The sequence below is a fragment of the Bos mutus genome, chromosome 14 (genome assembly GCF_027580195.1).
Source record: "Bos mutus isolate GX-2022 chromosome 14, NWIPB_WYAK_1.1, whole genome shotgun sequence".
NCBI classification, from domain to species: Eukaryota; Metazoa; Chordata; class Mammalia; order Artiodactyla; family Bovidae; genus Bos; species Bos mutus.
Window position 1 is genome coordinate 12,362,653 of NC_091630.1, and position 23,365 is coordinate 12,386,017.

General features: G+C 43.5%; 1 protein-coding gene and 1 long non-coding RNA gene across 9 annotated transcripts in view; one reads left to right on the forward strand and one right to left on the reverse strand.

Annotated features, from left to right (window-relative positions):
- Positions 1-2,533: 2,533 nt before the first annotated feature.
- Positions 2,534-22,911, reverse strand: LOC138990791 (uncharacterized). Of its 3 annotated transcripts, none has more exons than XR_011466903.1 (6): positions 22,640-22,911; positions 20,284-20,428; positions 10,706-10,813; positions 8,583-8,719; positions 8,330-8,417; positions 2,534-5,303 (listed from the first exon to the last, which is right to left on the reverse strand). It is a non-coding gene; the product is annotated as an uncharacterized lncRNA (long non-coding RNA). The 3 variants fall into 3 exon arrangements; XR_011466902.1 differs by having other exon boundaries at positions 22,419-22,911; XR_011466901.1 differs by having other exon boundaries at positions 22,251-22,911.
- The window catches only part of ESRP1 (epithelial splicing regulatory protein 1), a 58,352-nt gene continuing 57,761 nt past the window's right edge, over positions 22,775-23,365 (forward strand). For 5 of the 6 annotated variants that reach the window (XM_070382981.1, XM_070382983.1, XM_070382985.1 and 2 more), the window contains exon 1: positions 22,903-23,171. In XM_070382981.1, coding sequence (XP_070239082.1) covers positions 23,040-23,171 — 132 coding nt within the window. In that variant the 5' untranslated portion in view covers positions 22,903-23,039. Of the gene's footprint in view, positions 23,172-23,365 lie in introns of all 6 variants that reach the window. The other variant, XM_070382986.1, reaches the window with a different exon arrangement.

The window sequence follows — 23,365 nt, forward strand, 5'->3', positions numbered from 1 at the left end:
AAGTTCATCGCAACACTATTTACAATAGTTAAGACATGGCAGTGACCTGATGTCCGTTGGCAGATTAATGGGTAAGGAAGTTGTGATACATATATACAACGGATTATCACTCAGCTATAAAAAGGAACGCATTTGAGTCAGTTCTAATGAGGTGAATGAACCCAAAGCCTATTATACAGAGTGAAGTAAGTCAGAAAGAGAAAGACAAATACTGTATATTAAAGCATATATATGGAATTTAGAGAGACGGTACCAACAATCCTACATGTAGGGCATTAAAGGAGACACAGATATAAAGAACAGATTTTTAGACTCATTAGAAGGCGAGGGTGTGATGACTTGAGAGAATAGCATTGAAACATGTACATTACTGCATATAAAACAGATGGCCAGTGCAACTTCCATGCATAAAGCAGGGCACCCAAAGCCAGTGCTCTGGGACAACCCAGAGAGATGGCGTGGGGAGGGAGGTGGGAGGGAGGTTCAGGATGGGGGGACACATGTATACCTGTGCCTGATTCACGTTGATGTCTGGCAAAAACCATCACAATATTATAATTATCCTCCAATTAATATAAATTAATTTGAAAAAAAGAAAATCTATTACAAACCTAGACAGCATATTAAAAAGCAGAGACATTATTTTGCCAACAAAGGTCCATCTAGTCAAAGCTATGGTTTTTCCGGTAGTCATGTATGAATGTGAGAGTTTGAGAGCTGGACCATACAGAAAACTGAGAGCCAAAGAATTGATGCTTTTGAACTGTGGTGTTGAAGACTCTTGAGAGTCCCTTGGACTGCAAGGAGATCCAACCAGTCCACCCTAAAGGAGATCAGTCCTGAATATTCATTGGAAGGACTGATGCTGAAGCTGAAACTCAAATACTCTAGAAAAGACCCTGATGCTGAGAAAGATTGAAGGCAGGAGAAGAAGGGGATGACAGAGGATGAGATGGTTGAATGGCATCACTGACTCAATGGACATGAGTTTGAGCAAGGTCCAGGAGCTGGTGATGGACAGGGAGGCCTGGCGTGCTGCAGTCCATGGGGTCGCAAAGAGTCAGACATGACTGAGCAACTGAACTGAACTGAACTGAATCAGAGGGTACAAATCTTCAGTTATAAAATATGTAAGTTCTCGAAACCTAATTTAAAGCTTGGTGACTATAGTTAGCAATTTATACTTGAAATTTACTAAGAGAGTCGATCTCAAATTGTCTTACCACCCCCAGCAACCCCCTCCATGATGCACACCCAAGCTCGCATGATAACCACATGAAGTGATGGCTATGTTAATTTGCTTGTGGTATCATTTCACAATGTACAGGCATACTTCGCCCATTTTATTGTAGTTGGCAGATACTGTATATTAATACGTTACAGACTGAAAGTTTGTGGAAACTGCATCAAACAAGTCTATTGGCACCATTTTTCCAACAGCATTTGCTCACTTCTTGTCTCTGTGTCACATTCTGTTAATCACCACATTTCAAACTTTTTCTTGTTTATTTCTCTACTGCTGTGCGCAAGCGTCTCACGGTGATGGCTCCTCTTGTTGCGGAGCACAGGCTCTAGGTGCGTGGGCTCAGGAGCTGTGGTGCACAGGCTTCATTGCCCTGCAGCACGTGGGGTCTTCCCAGACCGGGAATTGGACAATGCCCCTGCATTGGTAGGCGGATTCTTGAACACTGGACCACCAGGGAAGTCCCAAACTTTTTTGTTATTATTATTTTTGTTATGGTGATCTTTGATGCTACTACTATGACTTACTGAAGGCTTAGATGATAGCATTTTTAGCAGTAAAGGTTTTTTTGTTCTTGTGTTGTTTGCAGGATCATAGTTTCCCGATCAGGGATCAAACCCAGGCCCTTGGCAGTAAAAACGCTGAGTCCTAACCACTAGACTGCCAGGGAATTCCCCAGCAATGAAGTATTTTTTAATTAAAGTATGCATCTTGTTTTTTTAGACATAATACTATTGCATACATAATGAAAACCACAGTAGAATATAAACATAATTTTTACACTGGGAAATGAAAAAAATTCTTATTTAGATTGATTATGATTTTTACATTAATAATTACTTACTTGGAAAATAGTTATTAGGTGCTGGTATTAAAAATGATTGATGACTCATTGGTTTATATGTTGCAGTGTCTTCATTTACCATTAATTTTACTAATTTTTACCTCATTTTGGATTACTGTTTAACAGAGATACTGGGTTATCTGTTTGTTTGAGTGAGATATTTATGGCTGTGGAAATGTTTGCCCCAATAAAAGTCTCCTGGAATGCTGCAATATTCACTTTATTGTGGTGATCTGGAATTGAACCCACAATGTTTTTGAGGTCTGCCTGGTGCGTTTGTATTTCAAGACATCATGTTGTACACCTTAAATACATACAATTCTATTTATTAATCATACTTCAATAAATCTGGAAAAACAAAAATAATACATTAATTGGATAAAATAGGTAAAATATGCCATCTTTTGTTTTTGGCTTGCAGGATCTCAGTTTCCCTGGTCATTGAACCCAGGTCATGGCAGTGAACTCCCAGCATCTTAACCACTAGGCCACCAGTGAACTCCCAGCCTCCATCTTTTCTTAAATTATATTGTAATGTAACATATGTAATGGAATATGGAGTTTGTCCAGTTTTTTTATTATTTAGTTTTTGTCTGCCTGGTTCTCCATTGCTGTACGGACTTTTCTCCGGTTGCAGCAAGTGGGGGCTGCTGTCCAGTTACGGTGTGCTGGCTTCTCACTGCAGCGGTTTCTCTTTGGTGGAACACCGGCGCTAGAGCTCAGGCTCGCTAGCCGTGGTTACATAGGCTTAGTTGCTCTGAGGCACGTGCGATCTTCCAGAATCAGGGATCAAACCAGTGTCTCCTGCATTGGCAGGTGGAGTCTTTAACACTGAGCCAACCGGGAAGCCCTGTACAGTTTTTAAAAGTTTAGAAAAGTCTTCTCAGAGTCTTTTGAGTCAAGTGACCATTTTTTCCCCAATCTTCACTGATTTTTACCAATTTTAGTCACTGGAAGTCAAAGTCATGTCTGACTCTTTGTGACCCATGGACTAGTCCATGGAATTCTCCAGGACAGAAAACTGGAGTGGGTAGCTGTTCCCTTCTCCAGGGGATCTTCCCAACCCAGGGATTGAACCTAGATCTCCTGCATTGCAGGTGGATTCTTTACCAGCTGAGCCACCAGGGAAGCCCAAGAATCCTGGAGTGGGTGGCCTATCCCTTCTCCAGCGGGTCTTCCCGACTCAGGAATCTAGCCCAGGTCTCCTGCATTGTAGGCAGATTCTTTACCAGCTGAGCTATCAGGGAAGCATCTGAGGGCTACCCTGGTGACTCCGATGGACCTGGGTTCAATCCCTGGGTCAGGAAGATCCCCTGGAGAAGGAAATGGCAACCCACTCCAGTATTCTTGCCTGGAAAATTCCGTAGACAGAGGAGCCTGGTGGGCTACAGTCCATGGGGTCGCAAAGAGAGACTGAGCGACTTCACTTTTAGTCACTGTAAGAAAAAAATCAATCAGAAATATTTTAAGTAAAAGAGAAATCTTCAAATCTTAGAAATTAGAGATAAACACTATTACTAGTTTCACATACTTTATCCTCCTAAATCTTTAGAAAAATTTAAAATTATATTATACACATATACCTTTTGTGATCTGTCTTCTTTTATCAATAGATTTTGCCTTATGTCAATACATAGAAAATTATCCTATTTCTATAGCATATCAAATTTCTAAAATTTTATTATTAAAAACAATCTATGATAATATTGTAAATTAACTATACTTCAGTTTTTAAAATCTTTTGAATTATCATTAAAAATATTTGTGATGAACAATCTTTCTCTCCTTGTAACATTCATATTTAAACATTTAGTAAATAAAGTATTATTATTATTATTAATCAATTATTATTGATTAAAGAATAATGAAATATTCACCCTCTTCACCCCCCAAAAAAACTCTCAGTATTTCAAAATGTTACTCCAGAAAAGCTCTACTACTTACACTCACAGGATGAGTACATGGAATGGTGGCTTGTCTGTTTTCTGCGAATCATTTCGTAAGTACCTACTGCTTTCTCTGCTGTGTAGATCTGCACGGGTTCTCCTTGGCCACCTTGATTTGGTAACCTTACACTATTACAGGCAGTTATCCTCTTCTACTTCTTTTGCAGCTGGTGTTGTTCAGTCGCTAAATCATGTCTCTTTGCAACCCCAAGAACTGCTGCATGCCAAACTTCCCTTTCCTCCACTATCTCCCAGAGTTTGCTCAAATTCATGTCCCCTGAGTCAGTGATGCTATCCAACCATCTCATCCTCTGTCGTCCCCTTCTCCTCCTGCCCTCAATCTTTCCCAGCATCAGGGTCTTTTCCAATGAGTCAATTCTTGCCATCAGGTGGCCAATGTATTGGAACTTTAGCTTCTGCATCAGTCCTTCCAATGAATATTCAGGGTTGATTTTCTTTAGGATGGACTGGTTTGATCTCCTTGCAGTCCAAGGGGCTCTCAAGAGTCTTTTCCAGCACCACAATTAGAAAGCATCAATTCTTTAGCACACAACCCTATTTATAGTCCAAGTCTCACATCCATACATGACTACTGGAAAAACTACTCGTTCTTTAGCACACTTTATAAACTTCTAGCTTAAAATAATATTTCTGCCATTGAAACATATGTTTGAGTTTGAAACATATATCACTTTTTCTTGTCCATGATTTTGTTAATTTGAATTTTCTTTTTATTAACTGAGCTAGTAGTTTCAAAATTTTTTCCAAGGCATACTGTTCGCCATCACTTATATAAAGGCAAAATAATAGAATTGTTAGGCAAACCAATATAGTTCTTTAAAAATTAAAATTCATTTTTCAAATCCCTAATTTTATATAAAATATGGCAAAATGTTAAGGTATGGCTGAAATGGACTGTAAGTGAAACAGATACTTTGTTTTTATCATGTTTAGCCCATTAATTCATCATTAATTTCTTAAACTTTTTTAACGAATGTTTTATTTATTTATTTTTGGCTGCCCTGGGTCTTGATCGCTGCCCTCGGGCTTTCTCTAGTTGCGGTAAGCAGGGGCTGCCTCCCGTGCCGGTGCGCGGGTTTCTCGCTGCGGTAGCTTCTCTTCTTGTGGAGCACAGGCTTGGCGCTTGGCCTCAGGCGTCTTGGTGCACAGGCTGAGTTGCCCCGAAGCCTCTGGCATGGGCCACGGATCAAACTCAAGTCCCCTGCACTGGCGGGTGGACTCTTTAACCACTGGACAACCAGGGACGCCCCTATGAATATTTTAAGAAATTATTAAAGAGCAAAGAGGTTTTCTTCTAAATATTTAGTATCTGATAAGTACCTTATATTTTGTTGTGTTCTTGTTTAGGAAGCTGGTATTTTCATGGCTTTATGACTTGGGTTTTATTTAAGAGACTATATGTATACATACCCATGCACACACATTACACATACATATATGAATGTATTTATTTCAAAAGACACTGCACTAAAAACATATTTAAATTTTTGTTTTGTCACCGTCTAGAATATCAAATGGGGCTTCCCCGGTGACTCAGCGGTAACGAATCTGCCTGCAATGCAGGAGCCGCTGGTTCGATTCCTGAGTTGGGAATATTTGCTGGAAGAGGACACGGCAACCCGCTGCAGTATTCTTGCCTGGAGAATCCCATGGACAGAGGAGCCTGGCGGGCTATAGTCCCTAGGGTTGCACAGAGTTGGACACGACTGAAGTGACTTAACACACAAGAATATCATATATACAAATAAAATCTTGAGATATTAACTGTATCTTTGTCCTGTAATACCAGATCACATTCCATGAATCTCACAACTACACTTACACTACACAACTACACAACTCACCATGCAATATACACTTGCATATTCTACCAATAAGATCTTTTCACATGGAAGTCTACCATGAGTTTTCCAGTTCTGTAGTTTCTTTAGCTTTTTCAGTATGAGGGGAGTGACAAGCTAACTTTTCACTTATACTGTCCTATCATGATTCCTTTTTATCTTTCACTCTGCCAGATTTCAAGTGGGCTGGGTGGCTCTGTGATCTGGCCCATCCAGGCAGGGGAAACAATGCGTGCTAAGGAAACGAGGTGCCAGCCACACACCGGGGGCAACTAAGCAGTTTGGAGGGGCTAGAGGATAAAGCGCAAAGGAAGGAGGGGAGATGGCCAAGAGAATGAGGAGGAAAAGGAGGCCAAGGCCGCAGGAAGATCAAAGAACAGCTGACTTAGGAGGAAAAGAGGGCTTGTAAAGTCTTGATTTAAGAGGACGCTCTTGGGAACCTAAACTGGCTCTATTCACATAGCAGCTGTGGGACCTCGAACAAGTCACCTAACCTGTCTGAGCCTCAGATTCCTCATCTACGCACGCGTGCTAAGTCATTTCAGTCGTGTCCGACTCTTTGTGACCCTATGGACTGTAGCCTGCCAGGCTCCTCTGTCCATGGGATTCTCCAGGCAAGGATACTGGAGTGCATTGCCATGCCTTCCTCCAGGGGATCTTCTCGACTTAGGGATTGAACCGTGTCTCTTATGTCTCCTGCGTTGGCAGGTGGGTTCTTTACCACTAGTGCCACCTGGCAAATTCTTACCTGTAAGGTGAAAAATAATCAGAGTGGTCATGAGGATAAATGAAATGTACTCCCTATAAAGCAGTTAGCATAATGTCCATAGTAGCTGATCAATAAAAATGTTATTTTCATTAAGGAAGTTGGAAAGCTTGGAGGTTGTCTAAGGTTTACGATTTCAGATGCAGAATTACTCTTTTTTTTTTTTTTTTGACCACACTGCGTGGCATGTGGGATCTTCGTTCTCTGACCAGGGATCAAACCCATGCCCTGTGCAGTGGAAGCAAAGAGTCTTAACCACTGGACTGCCAGGGAAGTCCCCAGAATTATTCTTAAGTATAAGTAATTGTTTCTTACACATAAGTGTTTCCTAATTTTATTTCTTAAGGAAATTTCCATATTATTACATCACTTGCCCATTATACATGTTTTCATACTGTATTTTAATTATTTGCTTCCCTAGCTGAAAGCTGGGGTGGGCCTCATTTTGGTTATGTTCTCAGTGCACCAGCCCATAGCATTTGTTGAATTGATTTTGGAAATCATTCCCACAGAGGCAGATGACTGAGGTAAAGGAGAAAGATCTCCAGGAGGGAACTTTGGGTCAGGAACTACACACTTTGCTAGAGACTGGCAGTCTACAGATTGGATTTCTCATTAACTGTGCACTTACAAGTCACACAGAAACATATTTTCACAATGCTGCCATCTGCTATGTTCATTACTTGGCTTCTTGCTGCCTATTTATAAAATTGATAATAAGCACAGTGGTGATTTATTAAAAATTTAAAAAGAGCAAACCTCTGCTGCCTTATTGTTTACACAGGCAGAGATAGCTGCCCCCTATGAAGTCAGACCTTCTTGACTGGGGAAGGGGTAATAGAAAAAGCAACCGATTAGAAGTAACAGCTGGGTTCCCAAGCTGCCTTTGCTGCTTACTACCTGTGTGAATTGAAAGAATCAGTGAACCTACCCAAATCTCACTTGTCTCAACTGCAAAATGAAAATAATACTTGTCCTATCCTTTTTCTTTTTAACAGATTTGGAAAGATTGAGAACAGGAGGAAAAGGGGACAACAGAGGATGAAATGGTTGGATGGCATCACCGACTCAATGGACATGGGTTTGGCTAAACTCCGGGAGTTAGTGAAGGACAGGGAAGCCTGGCGTGCTGCAGTCCATGGACAGAGTCACAGAGTCGGACACGAATGAGCAACTGAACAACAAAAAACATGGAATATTGCATGTGAAATCCTTGAATACTGCATACGTGCACAGTCGATCAGTCGTGTCTGACTTTGCGACCCCAAGGCCCACCAGACTCCGCTGTCCATCTGATTTTCCAGGCAAGAATGCTGCAGTGGATTGGCATTTTCTCCTCCAGGGGTTCTTCCCCACGCAGGGATCGGAAGCGTCTCTCCTGCAATCTCCTGCCTTTCAGGCAGATTCTTCTACTGATGAGCCGCTGGGAAGCTCCTGAATACTGCATAGTTCTTTCTCTTTTATTTAAATGCAAGACAGTGCTGTCACACATTCACTGCAGCCTGGTTTTTTAAGCTCTTTCTAAAATGGTGCTACTAATAATGCTGTGAAAATGCTTCAGCTCAACACTGGACGCTGCGACATACATTGAGAGCAGTTTACTAACCGGCTGCCATATCCAGTGCGGCACGATATTCAGCAAAAAGGAAGTGTTTGATAAATACTTACTGAATGAAAGACAGAAGGAGTGAAGCTGGGCACGTATGTATGGAGAGTCGGTTTCTGGCTTTAAACTGCATGAAAGCAGGCAGAGTAGCTGTGTGAAGGAAGCAGACCGATCCCCTTAGGGTTTTGTGTTTTTGTTTTTTTTTTGCTGCATTGCTCTTCTTGGGTGATCTTTGCTCCCCAACCAGGGATTGAACCACACCCTCAGCAAAGAAAGTGCAGAGTCCTAACCACTGGACCACCAGGGAATTCCTACCTTAGGCTTTTTATGCAGGATTTCCAGAATGAGCTCATTGTGTGTTTCCAGAGCTCGTTGTGGCAGACAACAATGAATCTATTTCCTTTCTCAGTTTTGTTCCCATTGAAGCCATCTCCTCTGTGCCTTTGACTAATCTAAGGAGGTAGGAACAGGCATAAAGGAGAGGGGCTGAATCAGCATTTTTTTCTGAAAATATTGTTAGTGAAACACCAGCAGTTAACAATATTTAACAACAATTAAGACTGGAACAGCGCTGCCCTTGCCACGCGTATCTAGACCGCTACCTCTCGTGTCTCCCGGCCTAGGGAAGTGCTACCTGCTCCAACCTTGCGCTCTCCCTTCCTCATACCTCTGCTCTGACACCAATAATCTTTCCTCCCAACTGCCTGCTCAAGTCTTAACACTTCTTTCAAAGATTTCAAAGAATTACTTACTGGATCAACAAGTATTTACTGTGTTCACTGACTATGTACAACGCGTAAGGTTCATCCTTAGTCCATAGTCTAATTCTAGTAGAGGAAGAAATACATATGGACACACTGTTTTAATGCTATATGATAAGAACTTCTTATACAACAGCTTTATTGACATACAATTCACATACCATAAAATTTTTGCTTTCACAGGGTACACTCCAGTGGTTTTCAGTATAGCACAGAGTTGTGAAGTGCACATCACACTCTAAAGTTAGAACATTTCATTACCCTCAAAAGAAACTCCATGTCTATTAGCAGAAATCCCCGATCCCCTCTCCCTCCCAGCTCCTGGCAACCACTAAACCACCACTTTCTGTGTCTATGGATTTGTCTGTTCTGGCCATTTCTTGCAAATGGAAATATATACTATATGGCCTTTTGTGACTGGCTTCTTTTACTTACTGTAATGTTTTCAAGTTTCACCCAGGTTTACAAGCATGTATCAGTACTTCATTCTTCTTTATAGCTGAATAATATTCCATAGCAGAAATATACCACATTTCTTACAGTTAGGTCTATGATCCATTTTGAGTTAGCTTTGGGTACAAAATAATGCAAGAGTCTAACTTCATTCTTTTGCATATGGCCATCCCATTGTCTTAGAACCACTTTTGAAAAGACTATCTTTTCCCTTTTAAGTGGTCTTGACACGCTTGTAGAAGATCAATTAACTGTAAGTTTAAGAGCTTTTTAAAAAATTTATTGAGGTATAGTTCATTTACAATGTGTTAAATTCTACTGTACAGTTTTTTTCAGCAAAGTGATTTAGTTATACATATTTATACATTCTTTTTCATATTCTTTTCCATTATGGTTCATCACGGGATATTGAATATAGTTGGATCTTATTGTTTATCCATTCTGTACATAACACTTGCATCTGCTAATCCCGAACTCTCAACCCTTTCCTCCCCCACCCCCTCCCCCTCGTCCACCACAAATCTGTTCTCTGTGTAAGTCTGTTTCTGTTTTATAAATAAAAAGCTCATTTGTGTCATATTTTAGATTCCATGTATAAGTGTTATTATATATCTGTCTTTTTCTGTCTGGCTTATTTCACTTAGTATGATAATCTCTAGGTCATTTGCTATTGCAAATGGCGTGATATCATTCTTTTTTGTGGCTGAGTAGTATTCCATTGTATACATGCACCACGTCTTCTTTATCCATTCATCTGTAGATGGACATCTAGGTTGTTTCCATGTCTTGGCTCTTGTAAAAAATGCTGCCATAAACATAGGGGTGCATGAATCTTTTCAAATTATCATTTTCTCCAGCTATCTGCCCAAGTAGTGGGATTGCAGAATCATATGGCACCTAAGAGTTTCTTTTTTGACTCTCAATTGTATTCTGTTGATCTATATGTCTATCCATTTACTACATTGTCTTGGTTACTATAGCTTAGTAGTAAGTTTTGAAATTAGGAAGTGAGAGTATCAAACCATTTTCTTCTTTTTCAAAATTCTTTTAACTGTTCTAGTTCCTTCAGCCTTTAATATGAATTATAGGATCAGCCTGTGATTTTCTGCAAAAAAAAAAAGGCCACTGGGATTTTGATTGGGATTTAATCCATATATCAATTTGAGAAGTTCTATCATCTTAACAACATTAAGTCTTCCAGTCTATAAACATGGGATGACTTACCATTTAGGTCTTCTTTAGTTTCTTCCAACAATGCTTTGTAGTTTCCAGTGTACTCATCTTATGCTTTTGTTAAGATCATTTCTAATGATTTTATTCCTGGTGATGAGACTGAATAAAATTGCTTTTTAATATCATTTTTGGGTCATTCATAGCTACTGTGTAAAAACACAATTGATTATTTTAGTATATGTGCTGCTGAAGTGGTTACTACAATTGATTTTTGTATATTAATCTTATATCCTGTAACCTTGACAGTTTTTTAATTCAATATTTTTGCATATGGATTCCTTTTGATTTTCTATTACAATATCATGCCATCTGTGAATTGTTTTATTTCTTCTTTTCCTATCTGGATGCCTTTTCCTTTTCTAATTACTTGGGCTAGAACTTTCCAGTATAATGTTGAATAGAAATGGCAAGAGCAGACATTCCAGTTTTGTTCCTAATCTTAGGGAGAAAGCATCCTGTTTTTCACCATTAAGTGTGAGGTTAGCTGTGGCTTTTTCATAGATGCTCTTTATCAAGTTGAGGAAGTTTCCTTCTGTTCTTAGTTTGTTGAGTGTTTTTATCATAAAAGGAGCTTCCCTGGTGGCTCAGACAGTAAAGAATCTGCCTGTGATGTGTGAGACCCAGGTTTGATCCCTGAGTCAGGAAGATCCCTTTAAGAAGGAAATGGCTGCCCACTCAAGTATTCTTGCCTGGAGAATTCCATGGACAGAGGAGCCTGGTGGTCATAAAAGGGTGTTGGTGGTGGTTTAGTCGCTAAGTCGTGTCCGACTCTTGTGACCCTATGGAGTAGCCTGCCGGGCTCCTCTGTCCATGGGATTCTTCAGGCAAGAATACTGGAGTGGGTTGCCATTTCCTTCTCCAGGGGATCTTCCTGACCTAGGAATCAAACCTAGGTCTCCTGCATTGCAGACAGATTCTTTACCGACTGAGCTATGAGGGAAACCCTAGTAAAGTGAGTCACTCCGTTGTGTCTGATTCTTTGTGACCCCATGGACTATACAGTCCATGGAATTCTCCAGGCCAGAATACTGCAATGGGTAGCCTTTTCTTTCTCCAAGGGGTTTCCCTGGAAGCTCAGCTGGTAAAGAACTGGCCTGCAATGCAGGAGACCTGGGTTTGATCCCTGGGTGGGGAAGACCCCCTGGAGAAGGGAAAAGGGTGTTGGATTCTTTCAAATGCTTTTCCTGTGTTAATTGTGATGATCATATGGTTCTCACCCTTTATTCTATTAATATGGTGACTTACACTGACTTTTATATATTGAGGCAAACTTACATTCCTGGAGTAAATTCCACTTGATCATAGCGTATAGTTGCTTAACATGTTGCTGGATTCAGTTTGCTTTATTTTCTATATTCATAAGAGATACTGGTCTGTAGCTTTGTTTTCTTGTGATATCTTTGTCTGATTTTGGTATTAGGGTAATACTGCTATTACCAGTCAGAAAGTATTCCCTTTTTTCCATCTTTGGGAGAGTTTGTGAAGGATTAGTGTCTTCTTTACATGTTTGGTAGAACCCCCTGTGGACCATCTGGCTGGATAAGTTCTTAAATACTACATGATAGGAGGTTTGGAGAGTTTCGGGGGGCTGGAGGAGCACGTGACCAACTCTGACTAGAAGAATGGAAGCTGGAAAAAGAGGGAATAATAAGAGTTTTATTTATATAGCTGATATGTCAGGGGTAAGGAGAATGAGAGGAAAGGGGCTGGAAAGACAAGCTGGAGATCAGGAAGCAGGACATGAACATGTGTGTGATCCAGGCCCTCACCAGATATAATCTACTACTTCCATCTGGTTGATGTTGCCATTGTTTTGAGGGCAGGGGATGTAGGGAGGTTAGCTGAGGGCTTTTTATGAAAGAATAGAGCCACTGAGCAAAGGATGGTGGAAATTTAGCAAGCAGACTCTTGGTAAAGATCACACTTCAAGGGGAAGAAAGAAGTTGAAGGCTGAGTGCTGAGTAAGGAAGATGGAGAGCGGATAGAACAGGGAGCCCAAGTTGGAGGATGGAGCAAGGTGAGGATAGAAAACAGGTGAGCCACGCCAGTGACCGAGGGGTTCAGAGGAGCATTCCTGTTCACAACATCTGCCCCAACATCCTGGGGCTTTCTCTGGGTTAGGGCCACGTTCTCATGGAGTCCACACCTCACCAAGCTCTTTGAACTTTGCCTCTTTTATCAGATTTCAATCTCCTTAATAGCAGAGATCATGTCCTATGTATCCATCATCTACACAGAGATTCATGAAACTCAGCAGAATGCACCCAGCAACTTCCCTGGCAGTCCAGTGGTTAAGACTCCACACTTTCAATGCAAGGAGCACAGATTTGACCCTGTTCAGGGAACTAAGATTCCACGTGTTGTATAGTACAGCTAAAAAAAGAATTCATCCATTAGAATTTCTTTGGATACATTTTTTTTTTAAGGCTCACCAAAGGTCCATCTCCTATTCTTACTCGTTTCTCTTCAAAATGAACCTTTTCAAGTCCACCTCCCACCTTCTGCCCCACCACCAAAAGTGAAAGTGAAGTCGCTCAGTCGTCTCTGACTCTTTGCGACCCCATGGACTGTAGCCCACCAGGTTCCTCCATCCATGGAATTTTTCCAGGCAAGAATACTGGAGTGGGTTGCCATTTCCTTCTCCAGGAAATCTTCCTGACCCAGGGATTGAACCCAGGTCTCCCGCATTGTAGGCAGATGCTTTACCAGCTGAGACACCAGGTAAGTCCCACCACCAAAACCCTTCTAAATTCCCAGTGTGTGAGGCACTAGTTCCAGACTCAGGCTCCAGGGAGGTAAGAAGCAGTGTGTTAGTCTCAGAGGTGGACTCCCAAGTGATGGTTCCAATCCCTAAGCTGCAGTGAAGAGCTCTCCACCAAAAATGTCTTTTCCCTACCAAAAGGGATAACCTTAACCCAAACCAGCTACACAGACATCTCCAAGTCCCATCTAGAAACCCTATCTTAGTCTCAGAGGGAGCACGCTGTCTGTGTAGTCATGGACACAACAGGGAAAGAGCACTGGGTTGGGAGCCAGGAGACCTGAGCTCCTCCTACAGTCCCTGCGGCTAATTAGCTGTGTCACCCAGGTTGGGCAGGACACTTAACTTCTTGGCTGCTTGTGAAACAAGGAAGTTGGAATATAATTTACAAAAGTCTCTTTCAAGTATGAAAGCAGTAAGCTTTGATGACACACTTGGTATTTTCACTATCATGCTACTGATAACTTTTCTAGAATGTTACTTCTAATAATTCTCAAGTATAATTTATAATCCATGGTTCTCTTGTAAACAAGCAGAGGTGTCAAATGCAGATTATTTTGTAAAATTTAAGGCGTGATACTGGGCTTCCCTGGTGGCTCAGCTGGTAAAGAATCTGCCTACCATGCAGAAGACCCCCAGGAGAAGGGAAAGGCTACCTACTCGAGTATTCTGGCCTGGAGAATTCCATGGACTCTATAGTCCATGGGGCCACAGAGTTGGACACGACCGAGCGACTTTCACAAGGTGTGATATTACCAAACTGTTAAATCAGTGTACTGTAGCTCTGTTTGGGGGCTTGTCACTGGTCGTGTACGTGGTGAACCAGCTCTTGTAGGGAGACAGGTTTGCCTTTGTGATAGTTTGCCTTTTATTTTTGAGAAAAGGTTTCTATAGTACAAAAGTGGCTCGTGTTCAATATAGTACAGCGGCTAAACACACAGTTTCTGGAGTCAGAATCCTCAGGTATAATTTCCAACTCCGTCAGTACCACCTGTCATTTTCATCAAGTTATTCTTTACCTCCGTTGTAAAGTAGGGGTAAAAGTAGGGGTTTCCTCAGTTGTAAAGTAGGGGTAAAAAAACACACAAAACAGTAGTTTTAACTACCTGTGAGAAAAAATGAGATTATGCTCCTAATGGTAACTGGTATGTAACGTTGATTCAATAAATAAAAGCTATTTTATTGTTGTTATTTATATATGTAGGAGAAAGATCTTTTTGCTCTCTCTCCATCAACTTATAGGGAGTAGATCCAATGATTTTTTCTGTTGCCTTCCAGAATGATGAGCTGATTAATATGCTGTTTGCAGAAATGAATTCCAATTAAAATCAGATATTTTCCCTCCAGCTAAAGCAGGGACACCAGTCTGGACAATAAAGGGAGGTCCTCTTATTGGCAGCAGTTCTATTTCAGAAGCATTTATTCTTCCCTCTCAGGCCAGCAAAACTGATAGGTACCCTCACCAGATTTCTTTCCCAAGTTTTAAGCACGAACAAGTTCTACTGGTTGTTATATGCATACAAAGAGAATTTAACTATGGGAATGAAACCAGCCCTGAGGACAGTGATCAATAATTGAGTCTAGAATTTTAATACAAGAAAGTTGTTGTCTACTTGAAGTAGATAATACAGGGCAGCATTTTAAGTGTACAGTCTATCGTAGTAACCACTAAGAGCTGTATCTGAGAAGCAGAAGCATCATAGATGGATTTGAGATTTTATATTAAGAGTATATACTTTATTTCATAGCTCCAGTTCAATTTGAGAAGGGGAGCAATACAAAGTTGGCTTTTAGACTTTAAAAAATGATGTTTAGAATTACATATTTACAAATGAGATGGTAACTACAAAAACAGAAAAAGGTTGAAAGTGGACAGTAGCTGCCTCTTTGAAGCAGTAATCAGAGTTCAGGGGTATTATGTTCTTTATTATAAGCCATGTACAACTACTAGATTTACAAAGTGATATATATTACTTTGATTTAAATAAATAAATGTTAATGTTTAAAACAAGTGAGTTTTAGGAAAATCAATTTGTTGGTAATTTTCAGAAGGGGTCAAGGTAGTAGCTCCAAAACCGTAGCACGTACTTTTTTTCCAATGTGAAGTTGAATGAGACAGAAAAGGACAATGTGGTAAATTTTTCACAAAGCTGATTCATACAACTAATATGAAGATGGTCCTTTATTCTGAGATTAGTCTTTCTTTTTGGTGTTAAAATAGCCTTTCTTTTATGAAATAAAGGAGACAGTAAATGATAATTGGTTTCGTTTTCAAATACCCTTCTTGGGAATTCCCTGGCCATCCATTTGTGCTTTCACTGCTGTGGGCCCAGGTTCAATCCCTGGTTGGGGAACTAAGATCTCACAAATCCTTAGCAAAATTAAAAACTGAAATGTTTTCTATGGCAGTCACCCTTCCCTCCGTTTTGACTTAATTGGTCTGCAAAATTCAGTATTTCTAGAAACCACTGAATGTGTGGGAAAGGTTAGCGCACACAGTGGACAAGTTGCAGCCGTTAGAAAGACTCCAGTTTGGACCTAGAAAGGTCACCTGAGTAATGCAGAGGGCGTGACCAAGCAGACTTCAAGGGACTTGATGAAAATGTGGACGGGGCTGGGGCGCGGCCGGGAGGGTGATGCCTGGCCTTGCCTTCTGCTCCAGCACCTTCAGTCTTCATTTCTATTGCCAGTACCTCCCATCACAGGCTCTGCACACCATGCTGCTGAGACATCTCGTTCCCTCTTCCTTATCCGCCCCTACCTCTGCCGATTTCACTTCTCTTTCTGGATTTTAATTCAAACACTGCTGCTCACTGGCCTCTTTCTGGTCTCCCTGATAGTATTTATGTCCTCTTGTGCAATCCGAGAGCATTGTGTACGTTTAGGATTGCAAATCACTGCTGCTGTGGTGCTTTCGCTTTTGTGATTATTTGCATCCCACACTTCATAGGGGTAAGGACCTTATTTGCATTTGTTTCCTATATATTGTATGTTTTCAGTGCCTAATACCTGTCTTGCCTGGTACACAGTCTGCTGTCAGTACATACTTTTTAAATAAATGACTGAACATGCCCACCAGGACTGACACTTCGTATAGACTGTTACACTCATTTAGGAATCTCTAAGTGAGAATGCACCGACATGCAAATGAAGAGATATAGTCCTGTCATAAAACTATCTCCATTGTCTCCAATGGAGCAAATAATTTTCCCAACCTTCCCCGAAATCTTTAAATACGCACTCCCATCAACCGACCATGACTTAAAACATAAGGTCTGCTGCTGTTCTTTCCTCTCGGAGTGGCCTTTTGGGAGATGCAGGGATGTACAGTCATCCCTTGGGGTCTGTGGGTAACTGGTTCCACCCCCCACCTCCACATACCCAAATCTGAAGGTGCTCAAGTCCCTTATATAAAATGATGATAGTATTTGTATATAATCTACAGCACATCCTCCCATTTAAACCATCTTTGTTGTTTTAGTCACTAAGTCAGAAATTATAGAATGCGTTAAGTAGGGCAGAAATCAGCCTGTTCCTTGTTGGTCGTTGTTCAGTCACTAAGTTGTGTCCAATTCTTTTTGACCCCAGGGACTCCAGCATGCTAGGCTCCCCTGTCCTTCACTATCTCCTGGAGTTTGCTCCAATTCATGTCCACTGAGTCAGTGACGCTTTCTAACCATCTTATCCTCTGATGCCCCTTTCTCCTCCTGCCCTCAGTCTTTCCCAGCATCAGGGTCTTTTCCAGCAAGCTGGCTCTTCACACCAGGTGGCCAAAGTATTGAAGCTTCAGCATCAACCCTTCTAATGAATAGTCAGGGTTGATTTCCTTTAGAATTGACTGGTTTGATCTCCTTGCTGTCCAAAGGACTCGAGTCTTCTCCAGCACCACAGTTTGAAACCATCTTTAGACTACTTATAATACTTAATATAATGTAAATGATATGTAAGTTGTTGTACTTTTTGAATTTTTTTCCCTAATATTTTCAGTCCTCAGTTGATTGAATCTGCCTGCAGGTGCAGAATCACAGATATGGAGGTCTGACTTGTACTCCTGAGCAAAGGACGTTGAGGCCTGGAGGGAGGAATTTCCTAACTGGCATCTTCTCCCTGGATGCCCAGTTTAAATGGATCAGTTCTGTGGTCCCCAGTGAGTGATAGCCGCTCAGTTGTGTCCAACTCTTTTCGACCCCATGGACTGTAGCCTGCCAGGCTCTTCTGTCCATGGAATTCTCCAGGCAAGATTACTGGAGTGGGTTGCCATTCCTTGGTCCCCAAGGAGAAGTCATATCTTGCCCAGATTCATGACACATTTCCCCAGGTAAAGTTTTCCTGTACGTTTTCCTTCCACAGATAGTAAAATCTTATTTAACGTTTCACCCTGCCATGATGGTGTCTTTAATCTAATCTACGGTGAGAGCCTTTGTGGTTGTTGCCTAGAGAGAAAAGTAGAAGTGTCAGTCACTCAGTTGTGTCTGACTCTTTTGCAGCCCCATGAACCGTAGCCCACCAGGCTCCTCTGTCCATGGAATTCTCCAGGCAAGAATACCAGAGTGTGTAGCTATTCCCTTCTCCAGGGGATCTTCCCAATGCAGGGACTGAACCTGGGTCTCCTGAGTTGCAGGCAGATTCTTTACTGTCTGAGCCACCAGGAAAGCCCCCTCCCCAAGGGAAGGTTCCAATTTTGTAGTAAACTTCTTGGTTCTCAAGTTTTTCTTCTTTAAAGAAGACACTTCTTTACGTATTTCCTCTACCCTGAAGATCTATGAAATACACATTATCATCATGCCCAATTATATAGGTGAGAAACTGAGTCTTGGTAAGGTTAAGGAACACACCCACAGCCATGAAGGTAGCACAAGACAGGGCCAATTATTAAACCCATACTTTTTACACACAGATCATCTGTAATAATTGCCATAATAAAGGTTCAGACCAGTAATTTGTTTAAATGTGCAATGCACAGAGTAATTCATAGAAAATTATAATGTATTTCATTATCCTGACCATCCTGACTATCCCCCTACCTTTTCACTTCAGAGAGATTGGATTTGTCCAGGGAGTATAAAATGTGATATCTTTTACAACTTTATCTGGTATAGATAACTAAGAAATATCAGTGGTTTGTGGTAGCCTCAGAACACAAGGTTTTTATAATATTTTTGATTTGCTCTTTTAAAAATGGAAATATAATTCATATACCATAATATAAACTTTTTAAACTGTACAATTCAGTAGTTTTTAGTCTATTTACATGTTTGTGCAATTATCACCACTATCTAATTCGAGAACACTTTGATTTCACTTTTAAAGGCTCTTTTCTTACAGGTACAAGAGAACCACTGAGTATGTGCAAGCGAAAACTCCAAGAAACATCTGGAGACCTCAGAGCAAGACTGGAGCCTGCAAATGCAATGCTGCTATGTAGTCTTAAAAGGGAAGCTGCATTGTAAGTAATAAGAAGAGGAATCCTGGGTTAGGATTCAGAGCTTCACTGTCAGGCCTGGGTTCAATTCCTGGTCAGGGAACTGAGATCCCACAGCCGCAGGGAAAAAAAAAAGACTGTGACGTCTAGGTACTACTGTGTCAGTGGTCAGGCCACAGAGGACACATTTGTTTTCTGTCTAGTCCAAGAGCTGCTCTCAAAGTGGTAAGAGGAGAAGGGCCCGAGGAGCGTGATGAAGATAAAGAGCAGGCAAGTAGGATTCATGATGAAACCTTTAAAGAGCTTGCAGTAATTTAGCCTAGTAATGTTATTTAAGAAAACTTTAAAAGATATGAAAGGATTTTTATACAGAAAATGTGACCTTTTCTTTCTCCTTTCACTAGGGAAGACAAAATGGATTCATTCTATAATATGGAGGATTAGGTTAACACAGCAGTCAGGAGACAGACCCTTGTTAAACACCAAATGACGGTGGCAGCAAACAGTCCTCTGACACTAAAAAACAGTGTTTTTATTTATTAAAAAAAAAACCCTTTTTTTTAGGTTGCAAAGAATAGTATAATTTGTTCACTCAGATTCTACATTAACATTTTACACTTTTTCTGTATCATTCTCTTTCTCTTCATATATGTGTATATACACATGTGTGTATATATATATTTTTTTGGTCAGAATCCTTTGAGAATAAATTATAGACAACGACTTCCCTTTATCATTAATTACTGAGTAGTTCCTAAAGCAAAGGCCATTTTCCTGTTGAATCACTGTAAGATTACAAAAGTTTGTAAATTAACTGTGATACACTACTACTATCTAATTTTCAGACCTTATTCAAATTTTTCCTTTTGTCCCAATAATGTCCTTTAGAGGGAAAAAAAAGTTTTTTTTCTGGTACAGGATCCATATTCCATTGAGTTGTCATATCTTCTTAATTCTGGAACAGTTCTTCAGAAAATAATTTTAAGGTCTTTAAGAATTTTAAGAATACAGGCCAGTTACTTTGCCGCCTGTCCCTCAACTTGGGTCTCTGCTGCTTTTAACAAAGGTTCGCTTCTGTTTGGGGAGTTTTAGGCATGTCCTGAATTAAAACCATAGGTAGAGGGTTCATCTCTCACAAGGACTATTCCTATTATATATTCGAACCATTTGTAAATGGTGGGATGGACAATAAAACGTCTTTGTATTCAGAACTCAGCGTTTTTGTATTACACAGTTTGCTCAGCATTCCTGCATTTCACGAGTTTAATATTTTTTATTTACAATATCTTGATTTCAACAGATTTGTTTGTGAATAATTAGCACCTACTCTTTTAAAAAACCCTTGAGATGTGAATCACCTATAAACTCCCCTTTTCATAATCTCACCGTTGCAGTCGTGGACTGTGCCGAGGCTCAGGAGACAAACGGCTGCAAAAACGGGTGGGTGTTGTTACTCGCTAAAACCTTTCAACAAATATTTGTGGAGTACTTCGTGGATGTCAAGCTTTGCTCCAAGCCCCGGGAATCAATTCTAGAACAAAGTAAGACAAAAAAACTCTTGTCTGTGTAGTTGGACGAACTAAAATTCAGATTAAAAAGACACTAAGAAATCGACTTCCTTCAAGAGGAAACAGGCAAGGCTCTGAGAAAAGGGGTTAGCTCCGAGGTTCGATCCTCACGCGCCCAACGCCGCCGATCCCCGGCGAACGCGCAGGTAATCAAGTTCTGCGTTTACCCAAAACGCACTCCTCAGATCCAAAGGCCTGAAAGGGCGGGCGGGGCAGGACTGCCAGAGCAGTTGTAACACTTTTTCAGCAACAGTCTCCCGCCCGGTGTGTGTTGGGGGTGGGGGGGCGGGGACAGGGAGGACTGGTTGTTCTCCCCGCACCAGCCGCCGCCGCGCGCGTTCCCGGCCGCCGCGCGGGGGCCCCGCACCAGGCCCCGCGCCCCGCAGGTCCGAGCGCCTGGGAACCGCGCGCGGAGAACGTCCCGCGGGCAGGCGGCTCGGCGGAACCGGCTCCTCCGGCGGCCTCGCCCACTGCAATGCAATCTGGGTGGTTTTTCCAGGTCCCTCCCTGCCGCCTTCCGCGCCCAGTCCCTGCCCCCGCGGCGCCCGCGGGCCTGGGAGAGCGCGCGGGGACGCGCGGCCCGGGCGGGGCGAGGCTGATGCCGCGGACCCCGCGGAGGGGGCTGTAGGCGCCCTTCCGGATCCCGCACCTGAAAGCGCGGGACGCTGGGGCTCTGGCTGTCGACAAGGCTGGTACTCAGCCCCCTCGGAGGCCCCCAAAGAGCCCGGCATTCATTCTCCCGCTCTCCCGGGGCGCGCTCTGCGGTTACCTGAGCGGCGACTCTCCACGCGGCCTCGGGCTCCTGAAACCCTCCCGCCACCTGCCCTCTCGGCCCGCGCTTCCTCCCGGGCGGCAAAGCCCTACCTCCAGCGTCCCCGGAGCATCCTGAAAGGGGCTCAGATTTGTACCTAGCGCGGGTTACTGTAGTGATTGGGGTACGGTTACCGGTTCTCCCATTATGAATCAAGGGCTGGATACTTGGAGCCGAATGAGTAATACTTCAGACGGCGTTGTGTTCCCAATAAGAGATCGATTTCAAACATAAAACCCAACTTCATCCCCAGCACTTTATCTGGAAAACGGCACAGAACCCATCACACGGCCCTCCGACAACGGGGCAGGGCGATGGAGTGGGGGCGCCGCTAAGGTGGGCGCTCAAGCTCCTGGCAGGTTTAGCGGAACGAGGGTAGGGAGATCGCTCGGGGAACTTGGCCAAATCGACACAGAAGTACAAAGGCAATGATACGAGGTGGAGGGCGGGAGATCTGAGCCACGAACTGTGCAAAGAGCTCTGCTTTGGCTTGATTTAAGAAAACATCAGGTACGGTATTCGATACATTTTATTTAGGGCCCAGGGCAAAGCAAAGGAAGTGGGCCCCTGGACCGGAGGAGGCTGCAGTCTCCAGCGAGCAGCCAGCACCGAACAAGGAGGAGCAGTTAAGGGAACAGTTGAGAGGAAAGGGCGTGGGGGTCCACGGTGCCCGAAAGTTTGTTTGGTGGCCGAGAGTCCAGCCCCCGAGACCTGCGCAACCGCGCGCGGAGATTTCACTCCCCAAGGTGGGCAGTGAGTGACTCGGGAAAGGAGGAGCGTGCGCCCCGAGAAGGGGAGGGCCGGAAAGCTTTCGCCGGCTGTTTGCACTTAAAGGTGTGTTGGGCTCGGGAGCGGCTTTTCCGGGGCTTGGCCAGCGCGCCCGCCACCTCCCGGCCGCCGTTGGCCAGTCCCTCCCTCCGCGGTTCGCCCTCTCGGGGCGCCGCGCCTCGGGCAGCTCCGCACCTGGGCCTCACCTCTGTCCTGCTTTCGCCTCCCCGCGCCAGGCCTTTGAGCTTGACCCTTTAGAACCTGCGGCTTCGTTCCCCACAGCCGGCATTTCTCCAAGCACACCCCCCTCGGCGCCCCCCCACCCGGGTCCTTCCACACGGGCGACCCGTCCCTCCGCGCCCTCGACGCCTCACCCTTTCCCGGTCCGGCCTCGGTTCCCCCTCTGGGTGGCCGCCGCCTCTTCCCCGCCTCTAGCGTCTCCCCCTCCCCTCCGCAATCAGCCAGCCATTGTCTCCCGCCCCCTCCTCCCCTTCCACCCCACCCCCCTCGGCCCCGGGCGGTCTCCTCCCCCACCTCCTCTGCCACGTCGTGGTTTGAAGGAGCCAATGGGCCGGCCCCGCCAGGTGTCTCTTACCTGCACCACGTGGGGGAGGGGGAAGGGGCGGGCAGGTAGGGCCACATCCCAAAACAGAAAAGCTTTTCAGCCATTGCGCGCCTCCCGGGGGTGCAGCCTCAGCTCCCAGCTTTTTGCATAGACGCACAGGGCCATTGAATACAAAAAGGGCAGGCCTCCTTCGCCCTGCTTCCCACCCCCCTTCCTGCCCAGGGCGTGGAGCTCGGGCCAGGTGAGGGCTGGGGTGGTTGGTTACCGCCTTTTGCACCGGCGGCGGCGAGGAGGAGGAGGGGGGGTGGGTGGACGCTCTTTCTTTTTTTTTTCCTTCGGAGAGGTTTTAGCACAGGTTTTCCCCTCGTTCTCACGGCCGCCCCACCTCGCCGCCTCCCGACCCCCCTTCTCCCCCTCCCCACCCATCGTCATGACGGCGTCTCCGGATTACTTGGTGGTGCTCTTCGGAATCACGGCTGGGGCCACCGGGGCCAAGCTGGGCTCGGACGAGAAGGAGCTGATCCTGCTCTTATGGAAAGTCGTGGATCTGGCCAACAAGAAGGTATTTCTGCACGGTTTCTGTCCAAGGGATAGACGTGGAGGCAGAAGCTGGTCCGAGTTGAGAGGGAAGTGGGTAAACAACTGCTCTCGTTTGCCCACTTGTGAGGCTGGACCCGAATTCTGGAGAATCCAAGGAGAAAACCAGACTTCTCTTCCAGCCGCTTTTGAACCAACCCTTTCAGCTCTCCAAAATCT